General features: G+C 39.0%; 1 protein-coding gene across 1 annotated transcript in view; it reads left to right on the top strand.

Annotated features, from left to right (window-relative positions):
- The window catches only part of CAPZA2 (capping actin protein of muscle Z-line subunit alpha 2), a 29,994-nt gene that overhangs the window by 5,863 nt on the left and 5,350 nt on the right, over positions 1–18,781 (top strand). Inside the window, exons 2-7 of the mRNA XM_035544058.2 lie at positions 8,684–8,747; positions 10,733–10,784; positions 11,432–11,495; positions 11,989–12,195; positions 13,922–14,001; positions 16,028–16,106. Coding sequence (XP_035399951.1) covers positions 8,684–8,747; positions 10,733–10,784; positions 11,432–11,495; positions 11,989–12,195; positions 13,922–14,001; positions 16,028–16,106 — 546 coding nt within the window. The remainder of the gene's footprint in view (positions 1–8,683; positions 8,748–10,732; positions 10,785–11,431; positions 11,496–11,988; positions 12,196–13,921; positions 14,002–16,027; positions 16,107–18,781) is intronic.

Genomic DNA, 18,781 nt, shown 5'->3' with positions numbered 1-18,781 from the left:
CAGGAGTAGGATAAAAATTCTAACCGCATTATTTACCAAACCAATGTTTTTCTTGGAGAGCACTATATAAAACTGAGTTGCAGTTGCCCAGAGTAGGGTATGAAGAACTTTGAATTGCTTAAGAAGAAATGAAAGCAGATTTTTTTCAGCACATGGAAACTTTCATGTTTTCACATGGAAAATTTCAGCACACTGTTTTTATTCTTGAGTGACCGGCTTCTGAAATACAAGGCATTTCAAATACTTTCTTCTTAATTTGACAGAAAGCATTAAAACTTTCAAACTGGTAGGTAACGTTGAGAGGATTTTCAGACACTGGAATTGGCAGGGGATGTGGTTTTGGATAAGGTGGCACCATTATCTATGACTTTAAGAGAGGCAATTTTCACAGAGAAAGCTCTGATCTTGTTCCTTTCCTCTCCCTGCTGCTTTTGAATCTGGGCTTGGTGTCCTTTGAATACTTAATGGTAAATAATGAACTTGGACTAGTGGGATCACTTTAAACATGTAGGTTTTGTGGTGGTAGAACAGTTTGTGAATGTGAACGAAGCACTTGTGAGGTTACAGTGGATGCCGCTCTGCGGCGGCTGCTGGGGAAGGGCTGGGTGCTGAAGGGCTGGGTGCTGCACCTGAGGAGGGAGCATGTGTGTGCGGCTGACTACGGCTTGGTGCCATGCCTGGGCATGGCACTGCCAAGTTTGTGCTTTGGGAATACCTAGTTAGCTGTACCTTATACCTTCAACTTCTCAAACAAAAGGGAACGCCTTTGCTTTACGCTATATGTAAAATTGTGCTGCTTATTCAGTTCCCCAAGAATGACTCTTGCAAGGAAACCTTGAGATTTTTATGCGTATTATTTGATGTCTCTCTCATCCGTAAGAAAAGCGTGCAATTGCTTAGCTTCCAATGGCTTTATCGCTAAGAGCTAATCATAAATTTACTTCAGACTGCATTGGACCTTTGTCAAATCATATGAGATTTCTTTTTAACAGAAGGAGCGCTGGCTTCCCAAAGCAATGGAAATGAAAATAATTTCATTTATTACATTGGTTAGATATGTTGAGGTTTGACCCTATATTGAAATACGAAGTACCAAAGAATAACTTCTGAATACAGTCTGAAATAAGTTGCTGTAAAATACCGCTATAGTCTCCTGAGATGCAACTGTATTGCACACACCTCCTTTTTGTTTGCTTGTTCTCAGAAAATGCTGTGGAAGCTATTAAAAGCCCGATAAATACACAAAAAGCTGGATTCTGTGTAAATTTTTAACCTTGGGTGTTCTTAATCTTTTCTACTGCTTTGGTATTTCCCTGGTTGCTCACAGTATGAATGTCCGTGTGCATATCTGGAAAAAGGGCTACATTGAAGGTAAATTGGAATAAAACCACTGCAGGAAGAATATTCTGTACTATAAATTTGTGACATAGTGCCGTCAGTAGTTTTGGAATCACTTTTGTATGTGTGTGGTTTTCTTATTTGTTTTCTAGCCAACTACTGATGAGCCACAGGCTTTCAGAGAAGTACAGATATAGGCAAAAACCAATATAATATCTTCAACTCTCTGTAGTATAATTATCAGTAATTTTTTTTTCCTTTTCATAGCTTCTAGTAATTAATTGTGATAGCTGAAGTTTCAGGTTGACCTTGTTCATTTAATGTTTACAAACAAAATATGTTTCACTAAGCGGACCAGTTCTGTTCTTTCATGTTTCTGAGTTAATATATAGGAAGTGCGTGGCATCAACGGGTGGCCAGTTAGATACAGGCAGGGGTAATAAAAGTACACAAAATGATGTGAGATCTGTCTTCTGTAACTTACTTCTGGTTTGTCCTGTGTATTTTTTAAAGGAAGAGTTTATTCCAATCCAGTATAATACGATGTTTTCATCCACAGGAGTTGATTTGGATCGTTACAAGACCCTGTTCCTTTTCTCTTTATCATTACAGTTTACAGAATTTGTAGCTTGCTAAATGGATTGAAGGGCAATGCATGTTCACAGATCTAATGCAGCTTCAGGCATTAACATGAAGGAAACGTCTGTGCAGTCACAGCCATAGGCCTGGAATGTGCCCCTCCTTTCCTGTGCCCCAGGACCACATTTTTGCAGTGGTTTCTTCCTTAGCTATCCCAGAAGCAGAAGTGAGCTGAATGCCACAGTGCATTTTTTGGTTGAGCTTGGTAGCAAGGCAGTTGCAGTGCTAATTCTTGTATTCATTCCCTCTCTGCCAGATTGACCATCATTGCTCTGTGGTTTTTGTTTTTGTTTTTTTTTTTGAGATGCTACATGTATCAGAATGCTTCCGTGCTATTTGAAATCATACCCATGAGGACGGGTGAGGTTCCATGAGATGCTGAGGAGAAGGTTTGCTGCTGACACGGGGCAATCCCTTTCTCACTCGTATGTTCTCAGAGCTTTTCTGGGCCTCTGAAGTTCACCTCACTGCTCTGTTAGCAGCAAGAAGCAATAACTATCTGAAGTTCTCATGGTAAATGAATTAGTTGCTGTGTTCTTGGGCAAGGTAAATAGCCAAGCACTGGTTATATGAAGGAGTTTGTACAAAGGGGGCATGGGGCGTTGAACAACTTATGGCATTCATGGAACACCCCCAGTTCATTTTTATATTAGGAGATGTGTCATAATTCCTGGTGGAACATCCTGGAAAGTACCTAACCCAGGAACTTAACAAACTGAAGCCAGTAAGTACCAAGTATCTACCTCTCCAAAGGAAGCCAGTTTCTTTTTTTTTTAAACAGTGATAGATTTGCAAACTCAGAACTCTTTTGATGTTTGCAATACTGACAGATCATTGAAGCACAGAATATCCTGAGTTGGAAGGGACCCCCAAGGATCATTGAGTCCAACTCCTGGCTCCACACAGGACCACCCAAAAATCAGACCCAGTGTCTGAGAGCGCTGTCCAAACTCCTCTTGAACTCCAGCAGGCTCGGTGCCATGACCACTGCCCTGGGGAGCCTGTCCCAGTGCCCGACCACCCTCTGGGTGCAGAACCTTTCCCTAACACCCAGCCTGACCCTCCCCTGTCCCAGCTCCGTGCCGTTCCCTCGGGTCCTGTCGCTGTCCCCAGAGAGCAGAGCTCAGTGCCTGCCCCTCCGCTCCCCTCGTGAGGGAGCTGCAGGCCGCCATGAGGCCTCCCCTCAGCCTGCTCTGCTCTGGGCTGAACAAACCAAGGGTCCTCAGCTGCTCCTCATACGTCTTCCCCTCTAGACCCTTCACCATTTTAACAGCCCTCCTGTGTGGGCACTCTAATAGTTTTATGTCTTTGTCATTGGCTCAGCTGTGGCCAGCAGCATTGCATCTTGTAAGTGAGGCAGCTGATGGAACCTTAAACTGTGTTTCCTGATACGCCACATTTGTCAGTACACAATGAATTTTGACTGGTAGAAGATGCCAGAGCAGTTTTGGCGTTCATTAGAGAGCAGAGCTGCATAATGAAAATGACTGGCTCAGCTGGACTCAAAGCGGTAGCCAGAATTGAACTCAGGCCTCAGTAACGCTAGGGAGGGCTCTCGCCCGGTGTCACCCCCAGCGCTACCAGCAGGATCTCTGAAGGACTTGTGTGCTGCTGGCAGTGTGAATTACAGTGTGAATTTTCAGAGAATTTAAACTTTTTCATATGGTTTGAATAATCTTAACTGCATTAATGTTTCTGAAATTATGGTCCAGTTGTAAGAAGCCCCTTTCTCTAACTGTCTGTAAACAGAGGTCAGTGGGTCAGGACTAAGCCGTTTGCTTGGCTGCCTGCAGAAAGGCTTCCTGAACCAGCAACTAGAGCAATGGCAGAAGGAATCACACCAAACGTCAGACTCTTTACTTCTCCTAGAGCAGGGCCACAGAGCTCCCTTCTACTAAGTGTGATCTCATCTACTTTTTCGCCAAACATAGCTTGACCTGTGAGTATGAGGTTTGTTTTGGCTTACAGGGAAGCAAGGCTTCTCTCAGGAGTGCGGAATATAAAATGCGTCATGTATCATGCCTCAGCCCTTCTACCACGCTTTCGGTAATCGCTGGTGTAGGTAACTGCTGGAGGAAGCTCTGTCTTTTCCTGTGATGAGCAACAAAGTTGTTGTGGCTGTGTAGAGTGGAAGTAGATTGTGAAAGCCTCTTCCCACACCGTTTTTTGTCTCTTTTTTAAGATCTGCGTGCAATTTGTAGGTTAAAAGAGCTTTTAATGTGTACATCACTATTCTGTTTTTATTGCTCTGGAGCAGTAAACTTTAACCTGGTATGAGTGTGGCGGAAGGGTGGGTCTCCCTGCTGCAGTGAGCTCACGGCTGAACTTGAAATAAGTGAAGTGTAGGAAAGAGAGGGGCAAAGCCTGTGGTTTCACAGCATCTTGCTTACCAGCTTGTTCCTCCTCCTGCAGCCTGTTAACTGCGGGAGCTGTCAGGGTGCCTGGCAAGTACAGCTGTAATTCGGTTACGTTAAAAAGGGGAAAAGAGGAGAAAAAGAGAAACGGGGGAAAAAAGGAATAGCTAACTTATATTTTAATGCCTTTCTTATTGTTAGGTGCACCCTGGCCGATGCCTGAAGCGGAGCTGACACCGTAGCGTGGCACTGAGAGCCCCGCGGGCCGAGCACGTATTCATGGCCATATATAGGCACATTCAGCACAGAAGGTCGGGCTTTTCAGCCAGTGTCAGCTTCCGATGTGCCAGAAACAGGAAGAGCGGTTTGGGGGCATTTGAAGTCACTGTGCACGACTTCTTTAAAATGAAAGAAACTTCAGCGCGCCTCAGTCTGGAAAAAGGTGGAGGAGGAGGATTTGTCTGTGTATCTGGTTGATGACACGCCTTGAGAGAAATTATGTCATGAAATAAAGGCAAAAGGATGAAAACAAGACACCATTCTGTAAATAATTGCTACCTCTGTGCTTGTGCAATCTGAAAAACTGCAAGTACTGTAGGAGCTGAATGCAGGCATTTGTTGATAGAGCAATTGCTTTAATCTCTGCAGGAGAAAGTTTGCCTGATACCCATGCTCATTGCATACAACAAACCTGTCTTTTTCTCCTTCACTTATCTCCTTGATAGGAAATTTTACCTAAAATCATTTACTTAATCAAATTAAGCAATTTTTAACTGATGTGCTGGGCAGCATTTGGTTTCATTTGAACTGAGAGGTTAAACCTCGCTAACTTTTACCTGCTGGCATCAGACTTGCATTTTAGCCTGCACTGCTGACTGGAACTGCCCTGTGTGTGGGAATCACCTGCAGCAGGGAATGCTGCCCTTCTCCGTGCTCTAAGAAGCGATGTTTCTGGTTGTTTCTGGTGGGTTTTGGAGGATCTTTTTTGTACCATGTGTATGACATCCATATTAATCCTCAAAACTGCAGGAAGTCACAGAAGCCTTCAGAAAAATGTATTTGGATCGGGTTTGTGCCTTCATTAAATACAGTAAATGTGCAATTCTACGCAAAGGCTTGCATTAAAAAGATGTTTGCAAGACCTGTACGTAGCGACCCCTGATGTTAGAAGTTCGGGGTTAGTGAACTCAGCAGTTTGCAATTCCTTGAAAGCTTCTGTGAAGACTTGTAACTGAAAACAGCGGCTGTAAATCTGATCTTGGAAACTACAGCATTGTCTTTAAGTGTTAGATGATGTCTGGGAAGAAACTAGAGTAATAAATTGAGAAATTTAAGGGACTTTCTCACTTCAGGCTTTTTGAGTTTCTAAAGGGATACTCGGTTGTAACTTAGTTTTTTGGTACCTGTATGTGTGTAAAGTGTTCGTACTGTGTGCGAATGTGCATTTCTCTCGAATGAAAAGGTTTTGTCATTTAGACTCGTAAGATGCAGTGTTGCTTCTGTTTTGGCTTGATCAAATCAGCTGCGATCAGTTTCCAAAAGTCTCAGTGTGTTGAATAACCAGCATCAGATCTGACTGTAATGCATCTCCCACAAGTGTTTTCTTTTAACAGTTTTCAGAAAAAATAACTTTGTATGAACTATATTGCGGTTGGCTTTTTTAGCTCATCTCTACATGTTACAAACAAGGTGGGTTTTGCTGTATCTGCGTCCTTTTTTTAAAATTTTTTTTGTCTCAAACCACATCATTTTATATGTCCTGCCCCTATGTTTTAACTTGTGCTTCCTCAAGTGACAGCTGAGCCAGTGGCTTTTAGTTGCCAAAGGGGGGGATCTTCAGCTCGTAAGGCTCATGAAAGCACATTCATTTCTGCTTTAGTATTTGTCTGGTTTTGGAGCCCAGAGAATCCATCCTCCTTCAGCGCACGCGTTTCTGGAAGATCTCAGTGGCAATAGAGAAGCTGTAGGTGGTTGTCAGTTCTCATGCGTTAAGTTGGATTTAATATTGGATTTATTTCCTTGATATGGGCTTCTTGCATGTATGATCTGGGGAAACAAAGCTTTTTCAGCTACTTATCTCAACAGATAAGTTAATTTGATGTAACTGCTGAAAAAAGTGGATTAGTTTAGATGGACTTCAGAAAGGCAGGCTAGCAAAACACAGCATCTAGCTGACGTGCAGCTTCTGAAAACATTAGTTTCCTCACTTCTGCCAGCATGAGTCTGCTTCACACTTCTTGATGAGATGTTTATTGCAGATTTGCGTGCTTGTGGTTATCTGTCCTTTAAAAAGTGATATCTGTGATGGTATATTGCACTGAGAAAATCTTGTTGAGGAATGTAATTTGCTAGTAAAATCTTCATTAAAAGCAGTATTTTGCTTAGTCTGTCCTGAGGAAGCATCTGTTACTATTGAATTCTTTTGCCTGAATGTTACTCATACTATGGCTGATCTGACTAGTAAGAAAAACAATAGTTCTTTGCTGGTGGGAAAAGAAAAAAGCAAGATCAATTTTGCATTACTAAAAAACAGCTGAAAATGAGGTGAGACGATTGGGCTTATCTGGGCAGGGGCTTTAATAAGCTGCCATAAAACAAGGCACTCCTACCTACTCTGTGTCTCTTTGGGGAAGAGAGTAAGCCCTGTGGCATTTATCTCAGTATAATGCAGATCGGAGGTTACTTGCAGAGAGTTGTGATGTGGGTATTTGAAGCAGCAGATAAAGGCTGTCAGCGGTCCAAAACGTAGCATTCGGTGTAGAAAGCTGGGACCTGACAGCCCTTCCCTTTCCATTAGCTAGCGGTGAGTGGCTGCTGGCCTCTGACGAGCAGGGAGCTGCCTGGGCGAGTCCCTGAGGTCTGAACTCCCCTGAGGAGGCAGCGAAGTGCTCGCAGGGCCCTCTGAGCTTGAACCATCTCTCCTGGAGACCTCTGCCTGAAACTCGGAGCTGTCAAGAACCTGGTCCGAACGCTGGATTACCAACCTTGGCTATAAAATCTATTTACAAATCAATTCAAGAGTTCCAGCAGGCTCGGACAGTTCTTTTACAGTTTGGAAGACGCGTAAATGGCGAAATGTAAAGCATTCTGTGGTTATTTTTTGGGTAGTTGCGAATAAAGTGTGTCTTTCACAAACATCTTAATTTCAGACGGGAAGCCCAAACAGTGCAGAAGCTGTTTATCCCACAGAAACATAATGGGGGCGTTAGAAATGGGAAATACGGTCCAGGTAGTATCACTAGGTTTGAATAGCAGCATCCTAGCAAGGGTAATAGAGAGCCTTGGATGTCTCCTCCACTTAGAGATCTGTGAATTATGAAGATTAAGAACTTTTGTCAAGTCAAGCTCTGAAACCAGAGTGTGTGTGTGTTTGTTCTGGGTGTTCCTAACAACTTAAAGGGGAAAACAATGAATGAAAATAAGTCCGCAGGGGGATGTTCTGTAAGTAAGGTAGTCGTGGAAACATTTTGAGATTGATCCACAGTAAATAGATTGTCTTTGTGTTCCTTTTGCAAGCACGTGTGTCTGGAGCTGTGCAATGAGCCAGTTCAGGGAACTGATCTGAAAAAAGAGAAAACTGACCTTACTAATTTTGCTCGCTGTGCAGTCGTGTGTTTGTGCAAGCACGGACAGGGAGAAGGCCAGGGCATGTGCACATACTTTTAGTGGCAGTGCCAGGTTATGCTGTGCAAAAAGTTATGGCTGAGGACAATTCTTTGAGGATCTGCATTAAAGTAGTTCTTTTTTATTTTTTTTTGTGTGTGTTTATGTTTTGGTTGGTTGCTTTAACTGTTACCTGCTAACACTGTGGTACTAAAGAGGCCTTGCAGGTAGAGGCCAGTGAAATTACATGCTTCAGTGTCTACAGAAGTGTTTTTATCTGTGGACTGCTGTCTAATTGTGAACCTTCTGGAAAGCTCAGAAGCATAGGATATGTAGTAAAATAAGAGGGGAACCTTTGGAGATGGGACGTTTCTTCATCCCTGGTTGTCGGCTCTCATATTGTGTCTGTTGGTTCCCAGGCAGCTGAGGACTGAAAGTTGAAATGTCAGTGTTACCGATCCTCTTTGTCACGCTATTTGTTTCTTTTTGCCAGTAATACAGAAAGAAAGAGAAACGGAGTCGCTCAGCTTCCATTGCTTACAACCTCTTCTCACCTTTTTGAAGAGGTGGAACTTCATATTCAGTGCTTCTAACAAAGACGGAGTAGCTCAATGTGAATAAGTACATGAAACAGTAGGAATTGTACAATTGCGTGTCTAGACACTAAAGCCATATAATGCATGATCGGTGTGAACAGGAATAAATGCAAGTATATACAACCACGTAATTATTATTCTTTTTTGTTTTAGGTGCGTATAGCAGCAAAATTCATAATTCATGCACCCCCCGGGGAATTCAATGAAGTGTTCAATGGTGAGTATCTCTCTGCTCTGTGCTTTCATTTAAAGGTATCTAGACTCAAAATTGTATTCCTGATTGATTCCTCTACTGAATTTTACCCAGCTTATTTTTTTTTTTAGCAGCTCACTTGCTGTAAGAGCTTTGCAGTCATGGTTTTGTAGTTTGGCAGAATAAGCTTTGCACTCGCAAGGCAGCATGGAGTTTAAATGCAAAAGCACCGTTTCTCTTTGTGATATGAGAACAGCCTTCGTTCTGTTTTTAAGCAGTGATGACTTAACAGTTGCTAACGCTTTCATTTAGAAGATATGCGTACAGTTTTTCAGCCCTTTATGTTTTTCAACAGAAATTAACTGAAATTAAAGTGGTCCTCTTTAAAAGAATGAATATCATTATAAATACTTAACATTGGATATACGAAGGGCTACTGCTTAAAAGTGGCAGTTGTGAAAAGAATATTAATCCCCTCCAAACATTTTTAACCCTTAAATTATGGGCACCCTCCAATTTACTGGTATGTAGATAAACTAATTTCCAGTCTCATTACAGCTTATCTCTGCTGTTGTTTCCTAGACTTTACCTAAGATGTTATTCTTTAAAAACTGTTGTGTTTGTCTTGCACCAAGATGCATGGGTGTACAAAAACATAAGGCATAAATTTTAGCTGTAGCCTGCATATAGCTCTGATGCTACTTACATAGGGAAGTATGTTTAGTACACTGAACTTTGAGTGAGTGGCAGGCTGGAGCTTAAATCTCTTACAAGAAGGTAATGTGTTTAGAATTACTGTGTTCTTCAATTAAACTGGGGCTAGATGATTCCCCAGACTTAGCTTTAGTACATTTGTGAAATGAACTGCTGGTGAGCAGCTCATTAGCACAGCACTCTGCAAGTTAATACAATTTCTTGTAGCAGTACTGCTAAGACTGTTATTAAGCTAGCTCATAGTTGCAGCTACCTGCTTTATAATGCAGTTGCAATTTTGATGGCTCATAACAAAACATTTGATCATAGGTGTCCAACCAAAGGCCTAATTGTTGGAATGTTGTAAAAATCAAAAATATTTACATGCAATTCAGACTGACTCCTTAAAAAAGAGAGCTTTAAACATAAATTCTCCGAATTGTTTTTTTATTTATTTAGAAAAATGCTTCAGACATATTCCAGATTTTTTATTAAACTTATAGGATTTCTTTAGAATTCGTTAGAGTTCAAAGTGTTATAGTGAGACTAATGATCAGTTATATCTTTAACTCTGGTCTTAGAAAGACGAACACTTCAAGTTGCTAGGATATTTCTTTCCTGATGCTTTTATCTATTATGTGTACTTGCATTGAATTGTAAGGTAATTGTTTTTAAAACAGTGCCTAGTAAATAATAAAGAAGTAAGTCAAATACATGAAATCACCTTTACTATGCACTAAATTAAGTAATTCTGAGGAGAGCAGTGACTTCACTCACATACTTCTTGTCTGATGGTAGAAACGGTATTGTGATATACTGTGCTCTGACTACCAAGTGTCATTAGGGAACAAGAACAAAAATAGTATGGTTAAAAGAAAAGCCAAGTACAACACTGACCATATTAGTGTCATCAAACTACAGTAACTACTACCACCAATACCATGGGAGGGTTTTTGTAGTTTACCTCTTAAAAGTGAACTTAACTTGAATCCTTACTTGAATCCAGTGCCGTTCTCATGCAAAACTTCTCTAAAAACTAGTTTGACAGATTCCTAGAGCTGTCCCCAAACCTGTAGAGTTTAGCTTCTATCTTATTACCAGATTGCATTGGAAGGAATCCATTTCTCTAGTGCTTTACTCATTAAGTTCAGTCAAAATTGCAAAATGTGAAGCAATACATTTCTTACCTAGTTATCTGTATGGCTGTGTGGTGGTTTGGGTTTTAATTGTTGTGGATATTCTGTTGACACTTGTTATGTGACTGAAACAGCTCTCTGAGTTAACTGTACTTCTATGTTATAAACATCTCTTCTCAGATGTTCGGTTGCTGCTTAATAATGACAATCTTCTCAGGGAAGGAGCAGCCCAGTAAGTACCAGATGCCACATGCTCATTTGCATAAAAGCAAGTTCAGTAAGTGTGTGCTTGGCAAGTCAAACCCTATTATGTGCATCGTGCATCTTTGATTAAGATAAAATATTTAACAGAACAGAGATCTGTATTGTGTCCTAATAGTTAGAGGAAGTGTTTTGTTCCAAAATCCAAACGCCTGGATTTTGGAACTCATATCTGCCTTTTGGGATTTCATTTTTGGTTTCTTGGTAGATGTTATAGTCACTGAACATCTGAAAGTTACTGTTTCCTTAGGTGCCACTTTCACACGAAGAAATTACACCTGTTGTATTTTATGCCAAGATTAACTTTATCTGTAAGAATGGAGCTGTCTGGCTTACTAGGTGGAACTATGTGGAATTTAGATTTTATCCGTATTTCCACTACTATAGGTTACTGTAAAGCTTATGTGTATGTCTGTGTGAGGTTTCTTTTGAACATGAATCATCATGTAATAGTTGGAATTGCAATATCAGTACTGAGTGAAGTGAGGTGATTCTAAAGCTAGATAATGAGGCATTAATATAATTTTTGATGTATTATTAGCTGTTATCTAAGTCTTCTGCATTTACGAAGGAAAAAGATTGTGCTTGATGCAGTTTTTTTGGTTTCTTCTCTTGCAGTGCATTTGCACAGTACAACTTGGACCAGTTTACTCCAGTAAAAATTGACGGTTACGATGAACAGGTATGAATACGATGATACTCGCAATGTTTGTTAAATTTTTGAAGATGTTCTGATACTGGAACATATCTTGGCAAAAAAATGAAACGAAACTCATCTTCCCTGACGAAACATAGGTATTATGGCCTGCCAATAGTACCAGTTTAGTAAGTTAATCAAATAGCATACCTAAAGAGTTTGCAATTTCATTCTGCATCATTATACTGATTGCATTCAGGCCTGTTTTGGAGCTGTAGAAACTATTTGCTGTACCTTTAGAATAGAGAAGAATTTCTATATTGCATAGTTTGTTGCAATAAGAGGGTAGGATTCTGGTTTTTTTTCTCTGTGTCAATGTGTCATGTTAGCGTCTTCTCTTGCTATGCACATTATTTTGTTTAAAATGTGAGTCTTTTTATAATCTCCAGTTAACAGTACAATGTAATTTGATTTGGTATGGTATTTTTTTCTTCTTTATTCCATACCAGATACTATTGACTAAAAATTTCTAATACAGGTTTTGATAACAGAACATGGCGATTTGGGAAATGGAAAATTTTTGGATCCCAAGAACAAGATTTCTTTTAAGTTTGATCACTTAAGAAAGGAGGCTACTGATCCTAGGCCCCATGAAGTTGAAAATGCCATAGAATCCTGGAGAAATTCAGTTGAGACAGCAATGAAAGCATACGTGAAAGAACACTATCCAAATGGTGTATGCACGGTAAGTACTACGTTATATAACCACGTACTATTAGCATAGCATAGGCTAAAAAAGAAATACTGTGAAATATTGCCCTCATTAGTGTTGTCACCCTTCACTGTGTCCTACCAAAAAGAAAAAAAAAAAAAAAAAAAAAAAGGAATAGTTCAGCCAGAAGGGACTTTCAAAGATCATCTAGTCCAACTGCATGACCTCATCAGGGCTAACGAAAAGTTTAAGCATATTAATGGGGGCGTTGTCCAAACAATTATGTTTATTCCAAGCGTACTGTTATGGTATTTTAAAATCTCTATTATCTTATAATAGCAAAGGTATATAGCTAGTTGACATGCTTCTGATCTTGTTAATCAAATTTACATTTAAGAGTAATGCCAATGTCACTGCTGAGGGTATTTTAAATAGCATTGAAGACTAGATTTTTGACTTCAGGAATATGCCATTTTAAAATCTAATTTTCCTGATCTTATTTTGACTTTTACGTATTTATCTAAATTAAATTCCTAATATCAAGTATATTATGTAAATTCATTTTATTCCACTTGTGTGGATAATGTATAGCTCATTTAGATAGAAGTTTAAAATGAACTTGCAATTAATTCTTGGTAAACCAGGAATATAGTTAATTTCAACTCTAAAGAATTAGTCCTGTCAAATGTTCATCCAGGGAAGTGAGGTAAAGCTTCAGAAGTTTAATGTAGCAGCTGTTGGATTACCAGTGGATGGCTACTGAAGGTTACTATTGTTTAGTCCTGTCATAGCGAAGACTTAAATAAAAAATTCCTCAGAGGTGAGAGTTAAATTTCTTAAAGCAATAAGACCTTCTGTAAATTACTACAGAAGTATCCCATCAATACTGGATACCTGGTGGGTTACTTAAAAATAAGTAAACAAATAATCCGTAAGACCTTATCTTGATTTGGTTTACTAATAAAACTGTCAGTAAAGCAAACTGTTTTCTCTCCATCATTTGTCCTATGTATCAAAATGCTATATTCTTACAACCAGAATTAGTGGGTTCTGATGGCTTCTTAAAATAAAACCTCTCACTCTGGACTGAAGTAGCATTTGATTTGCCGTTAGTAACTCTATGACTATTTAAAGTTCAGTAAACTGATTTAATGAAAGCTGTCCCGTGCTTTATACTAACGTGGTGGAAAACTAATCTTGTAAATAAATGAAGACTCAGTCACTGAGTTAACATGTTGAATTGGATTCCTGTGAAGTCAGATGAGTGCCAGAGCTTCTGCAAAGGAAAGCAGATTGCACCTTCATTGAGATAACTTCTAGTATTATTGGGTTTTGAGGAGGCAGAGCAGAACAGAGGACCAAACCTACCTTTTTATCACTTTTTCACTAATCTGTAAAGGTTTAAATCACCATTTAGGTGCAGAGTTACTGGTATCTGAAACCCTTGTGGCAATAATAGCAGTGACTGCTATGACATTGTGTATGCTTGAAATTCTGAGTTGCAAAAACAAAACAAAGTTTGCAGTACGTAAAACTTAAGATGCTTGACCTTCAGATTTTCAAATCTTAATTTTTTTACTGCTTTGTAATTTACAATTCATGTTTCGTGTACTGATTGTTATGTAAGAAACGTAGTGATTGTAGAATACAATTTTAAAGTTTATTCCCTATTGAAACAATAATAGGACTAGAGATCGCTAATCGGTTTGAACAAGATAACTGAAATGTTAACTCTGCTCTCTTTTTGTTTCTAATTAAGGTGTATGGTAAAACAATTGATGGACAGCAAACCATTATTGCATGCATAGAGAGCCATCAGTTCCAAGCAAAAAATTTTTGGTAAGTTTCTGCATGGATACAGGTACAGTAAAATACAGCGTGTTGAATAACTGCGCTATTGCCATTACAATGATTATCCTTGGGTCAGAGAAGTAAGTGCATGGACGTCTTTCATCTTTCCCCACCAAGCTTTCCTGCCAGTACTATGTAGAAAGCTTTTCCTTTGGAGTAAGTGCAACGGCAGACTGCACATCTGCATCTCCTTTGTGGGATTTCAGGAATTTTGTAAAACTCCCTCTGTGACTCTTCTATTTTATTACACCATCACCAGTGCCCTTGTCTGTGTTCCGTAATATTGTTGCTTCTACTTGGCGAAGTTCCTCTGTGAAAACAACTCCTAGCTTGCATGTCTCAGAGAAAGAAAGTGCTCCAATTTTAATTTACCGTAGGACTTGAATCATTAAGCTTTGGGTAAGGTATGTCAAGATGTTTTCCACAGCGTGGGGTGGATAGCTTGTTTCAGGAAATTGGCTAGAGTTAAATTAGCTAAAGATAAAATAAACACCAGAGCACCAGAACTCAGTTAAGGAAGTATCTCCTAAAGGATAGCTGATATGTGAAGTTGTATGAAGAAAGATATTTTATTTTGCTATTTTGCATCTGCTTGAAATTTTATTTAGTAATCCTATGGATAATGAATGGAAGTGCAGAAATCTTTGTTTTCTAATGTCAAAGGTGAATATTATGTATACATACTTATTTCATCATCTGTCTCTATCAGTGGAATGATTTGCCCAGTGATTTGTTCATATCTTATCAAACATCTTAATTCATCAGTGATAAATAAAGTAATAATATGTTATTTGTAAGGTAAAGCCTTTCCTAGAAAAGGATCCTACTTAACTGGAACTCTTTTTGTCCTTAAAATACCATTCCAAGGAGGATATCCTAGTGTGGAAACATTGTGGTCATCTTACAAGGACTTCAAAGTGACAAAGAAGCAAATGATCTTGTTAGTTTTCAGATGCGCAGGATTCAATGACAAGCTAAAATTCTACCTAAAACTATAGTTCAGCATGGAATCTTTTTTACAACTAATGGATCAGTCTTAAAGCTACCAGCAATACTAGTGTTACTGAGTAAGGTGACCATTTCAGTTTCCTTACAAGCTTATGAATTGCCTTAGTCTGAATTTTCAGTGGTAATCCGTGATTTCGGTGTTATCTGAAATAATAACAAAAGGCTTTATAATTGAGTTAATACTGTGTTATCGAAGAGATGTCAATGTAGATCCATTACCAGCTGTTAATCCTAGTTTTTCTCTCCCACTGTTGTGTGTTCTGGGATGTACACCTAGAGATAGTAGAATTGGAATTTATAGTATCAAAACTTCTTTCCTTAAGTGTAAAGCAAGAATCAAGATGCAGTTACGGTACCCTCCTAATACAGCTTTAATATATTAACTTTCTAACCCACTAACCTAACTAAATCAAAAAGTGCCTAATTTACAGGAAATGAATCAGGTGAAACTACAATCTGTCCATCCTGTTTTCCAGATGTTTGAAGCTCCCTTTAAGCAATTGGGCAAAATTATTAAATTTGTTTCGGCTAGAAGGAAACAGTTGTCCTGGAACAGAAATGGTAGAAAGAAAGGCCTAATTATAGCTCAGCATAGCAGAAAGTCTTGCTATTTTAATGTTCCTTTTAGTTGGGTCTTTTGTAGCCTAATGCGAAGTGTGACTTTGGTTGATCCAGCAAGTTGTTCAGGTCTTGGAAACAAAATATTGAGTGCATATGCCTAATAGTAAAGAAGGAAAAGAACACTGGAGCCTTTATATAGAAGCTAAGTCCTGTTGTTAAATGATCCTTACTAATGGATGTTCTTGGTCCACATCCAAAACCTAGGATAAGCATTCCAGAATAATTTTGTTTTCTTCACTGGTTATGGGCTGAATCTTTATGGTTTGAAAGATTTTGTCTACGTGTAGTTCTACAGGGTGTTTCATTCTAACAGTTGTATGTTTGTTTTTTTCCTAACCAATGGGGTGATATCTGGGTTTTATTTATTTATTTATTTATTTTTAAGGAATGGCCGTTGGAGGTCAGAATGGAAGTTTACAATCACACCTTCAACCACTCAAGTGGCTGGCATCTTGAAAATTCAGGTATGCTTATCCCAAATCATGTCCTGATCAGTAGTCTCCACTTTAGAGAGGGAGACTCAGGCCAGTGTATTAAATACTCCAAGAGACCTGGGGAGCCTGGGAAGCAAAGTAGAGATGACCATTCAATTAAGTGTTAGTCACTAAATTATATATTTGCCTCATCCTTACAAAATACGTGTTTAGTATAATGATTCTGAGGACTTCAGAAGGTGTACTCACCTTGGCTAGGCATATACCTTCTTAAATTTCCTGTACAGTGATCTGGTAGGAGCTTGAATTCCCAGTTACATGGGGAAGTTTCTTGAGGGTAGGCCCTTTCTGAAATAGGGATTTTTTCTTTTTAGGTGATAATAGCAGGTTGGTTTTTTTTTTTTTTTTTGTTATCCACCCTGTTTAGAGAGGTTTTGGTCATTCCATTATCTGAAAATTTTGAATTTAGGTCTCCTTCATTCAGAATTTACCCATCCTGTTGGCTTTAGGGCATTCAGAAAGAAGATACTGTCCAAGAAGGAATGCAGAACTCTTTAGACGAGCAAGTCTGACTGTCATGTGGTAGGCAGGAGGACTTGATTTCCTGGATCAGTTCCTTGGAATGTGTACACATACTTTGCAGGAATTTATTGAAACAGTTCTGGGATCGGGGACTAGAATGTTAGTGCAGTCTGACTTGCAGCGTAGGTGGGTTTTTCTTGTTGTTGTGATGGTGTTTTTTCTGTGGGTTTTTGTTTTGTTTTTAACAAGACATAGCCAAGTTCCCTTTTCCTGCTCTGTGCCCCTAGGAGTTTTGCACTTCCCTACTGCTCAGTCACTTGATTTCAGAAGGAAGATGTGATGGAGTGTATTTCTAGTCCGAGGCTTGTTCTGGGTTGCAGTAGCTGTGCTCAGGTCTACCTAAGCAGGGCACTGAATCTGATTTCCCGCTGCAGGGAAAATTCTGTAACAACTAGAGTGATGTTCAAAATGTGGACAGTTGTTACTGTGTTGTCAGATCAAGTTGATCATAGTAAGCACCCTAAGAAACTTTTAGGCTTCTTAAGACTTAGGGAAAATCCAGGTAAACTGTCACTTAAATCTGTCTTGCAACAAAATAGGCATTTTGTCTACAGCGTGCACTTTTGGTTAAATATTTAGGAGATTTTCCAGAACAAGCAGGCAAGTGTTTACCGAATTCTGGGAAAACTTAACCCAGTAGCGTAGAAAATAGCATGAACAGGGAATTGAGTTAGGTTTACTCTGTATCTCAATTTGGGTACCAGCTGATTTTGTCCTTTATTACTATCTTACACAATTAATCAGGATTTACATCATTATTTACATTCATAAAGTATGTGGTTTTAGGAAGTGATGAAAAGTTTAATTGTTTTGCTTGTTTATGAAGTTCCTGTTTCACTGAGAAAACTCAGTTTCAAATTTTTAGACATTTTGTGTAATTTCTGCAATGTGTATAGGAGTGCTCTCCCTTTTCCACCTCCAAAAATACCTTGAGTGCTTTTAATGTATTTTAAGGAGCAAAGCAATCCTCTAGAATAGGCTCACAATAAACTAGTTAAATTTCAGAGCACTGGAATTTCTCTGTTATTTGGGAAGTCTTTATGACAACAGTATGGACATTGTCCTGGTTCTGAGATATTTTCTGAATACATTTGGGAAAATTCCAGCATCACCGGTCTCCAGGTGTCTTAGGTAGTACTCTTAAGATCATTTATACAATCCCTTCCTTTTTTTTTTTCTTATTCTATTAAAAAAAATCTAATACAGGAGGGTCTTAACTGTCCTATTCTCTTTCAATGTTTAGTTTTTGTCTTACATATAATTAAAAGAAAATTGCGCAACAGCAGAGTCTTTTAGTAAAATTTAAATTTAGTAATTTAAATTTAATTTAAAGTAGTTTAAATTTAATTTAAAGTAATTTAAATTTAGTAATTTAGTAAAATTTACCCTGTGGTACTTGACATGCTCCAACTCTGCGTGGAAAACAACTTATAAGTGTACTGGTTACTAATTCTATCTGTTAGATAATTTGTTATTCTCATCCCTCCTTAGTTAACCTTTCCAAGAGGTTCTGTTCATAAACATCATCCTTCTTGTAGTCTTCTGAACCCAGGCCTAGCATTCTAGAAGGATGTCAGCAGTGAGGTATAGTACAGAACAGTTACTTCTCGTATTTTATGATATAACAAATCCCAGAATTAGATTTGACGCTTCATCCCTGTTAAATTTTTAGGCCTGAATGTTTGCTAAGAATGTGACTCAGTGAGAGAGATGTTTGTGCTGATGTTGGCTTTAGAGCACGGGAAATTTGGGCAACCTGCCCAGTGTATCCCTACAGAGAAGAGGGGGATTATACTTCTCTGGGTTCTCTTGTTTCATTGGGAAGTCTCAGGATTTTGCACTGAGTAAGCGCTCCTCACCTCTGAGGAACTGGACTGGAAAACGCTGTCAAAAGTTTCACCCAGTAATGCTGGATTTGAAAAGGATACTTTTATGCTTAGGATAATACCTTTTATTGGAAAACAAGCATTTGACAGAAAACAATCTAATAAGATGAATCTTATGAAGTAATGTTTTCCCATATAGGAGATCTTTCTTTTGCTTACATGTAGCTGTTGTACTCTGTGTCATGTTTTCCTCTTCTGTGTTCTGTGTAAAAATGAGGGTCTCTTGCACAACCAATG

Source organism: Cygnus atratus, chromosome 1 (genome assembly GCF_013377495.2).
Source record: "Cygnus atratus isolate AKBS03 ecotype Queensland, Australia chromosome 1, CAtr_DNAZoo_HiC_assembly, whole genome shotgun sequence".
Taxonomy (NCBI): Eukaryota; Metazoa; Chordata; class Aves; order Anseriformes; family Anatidae; genus Cygnus; species Cygnus atratus.
The sequence above is the reverse complement of the archived record's forward strand: the minus strand, read 5'-3'. Positions and strand labels throughout refer to the sequence as shown.